Source organism: Trypanosoma equiperdum, assembly GCF_001457755.1.
Source record: "Trypanosoma equiperdum strain OVI genome assembly, contig: ctg_500, whole genome shotgun sequence".
Lineage (NCBI taxonomy): Eukaryota > Euglenozoa > Kinetoplastea > Trypanosomatida > Trypanosomatidae > Trypanosoma > Trypanosoma equiperdum.
This window is the reverse complement of record NW_027124422.1, coordinates 1-1,224: the sequence shown is the minus strand read 5'-3', so window position 1 is coordinate 1,224 and position 1,224 is coordinate 1. Positions and strand designations below refer to the sequence as shown.

Sequence of the window (1,224 nt, the reverse complement as noted above, 5' to 3'; positions counted from 1 at the left end):
TATAAATGTTTTCACGTCTTGCTGAGTGAAGGCTGGTGGTTTGCAGAAACGTATTTGGCACGAGTGTTTCCATGCGGCCCAAATTGGAGTATGAGTTCATTAGATATTACCTCAGAAAATCGTATACTATTTTCGCACCTTGTGAATAATTATCTACATCAAGCGTTTGCCGCTATTTTTCTACTTCCTCATAGATCGGAAGGCTGAGCGAATACCATGCTTCATATCATCACGCTAGTGTACGGCTCCCTACATCTTGTAGAAACTGTTATTTTAGTCGTTTTTATTGTAACAACGAATGCGTTGCATTATGAGCTTTCTTCAAAGTGGTGCCTATTGCTAATCATTCATAGTTGTTTTTTCTTTCTGACAGCCAATGAAGATTTCTCTCATTTGAAAAGGGGTGCAGAGGCAATTACTTTCTGCGTCCCTGTTTTGTATCGACGTGTGTTATGTTTGTTTTTAACTCGATGCTGTCGCCGCATTTTCTTTTACAATGCCACCTGGCAGCCACGTGCCCCTCTCTGTAGTGGGCGGCAAGAGGTGATAAACGTGCTGATTGTACTCATCAAGAACCTCCGGAGTAGCCTTTCCAGCGTGAAGACTCCTGAGGCGTGGTCTCTTAATGTTTTTTCTTGCTTCCTACGAATACTTCCGGTGAGTGAAATAATATATCTTTATATACTTGTGGAGGGATAGTTGACATTGCCAGCTGCTCCAACTACAATTCGTCATGCGTTGGTGATGGATTCCAATATTTCATATTCACTCTCCTTTTTTTCGTGTGTTTTGGAAGCCAACTGGAAATACAACGGGGGGTGCATTTGTATAATCATAAGTACATAGCGACTACAGCTCCAACGAGATTAGTTCGTCCCGCATGAGGTTGGAAAACATTTTCATGGGATGCCCGTGATCAGGCAGCCAAAAATGTTGACGGTTAAAAGTGTCGAGGCGCAGGCTCTCCTTGTGGTTGGCGGACGAATACGTGTAACACCGTCTTGTGCAGCTACATGCTCTATGTATAAGAGTTTGAAGGGGAGTTAGTGAGAGGGAATGGTGATGATAGAGGTTTTTTTTTTTTCGAGGAGTCCTCAAGAAGTGATTCAACATTTAGAAAGGGTGATTACAGGGCGCAATGGCGAAATGATGGAGACAGGAGCAGCTCATATCCACTTTGCCACATGGTGGTTGCAAAAAATAAATATTAACAAGAGGGGATGA

The 1,224-nt window shown here is 42.7% G+C and overlaps 2 pseudogenes across 2 annotated transcripts; one reads left to right on the top strand and one right to left on the bottom strand.

Annotated features, from left to right (window-relative positions):
• Positions 1 to 216: 216 nt before the first annotated feature.
• On the top strand, positions 217 to 547 carry TEOVI_000212700:pseudogene (annotated as a pseudogene). The gene is given in 2 exon segments: positions 217 to 489; positions 491 to 547. Coding segments are annotated over 2 exon segments (330 nt in total).
• Positions 548 to 731: 184 nt separating this feature from the next.
• TEOVI_000212600:pseudogene lies at positions 732 to 1,113 on the bottom strand (annotated as a pseudogene). Its single transcript is given in 2 exon segments — positions 732 to 767; positions 769 to 1,113. Coding segments are annotated over 2 exon segments (381 nt in total).
• Positions 1,114 to 1,224: the final 111 nt, after the last annotated feature.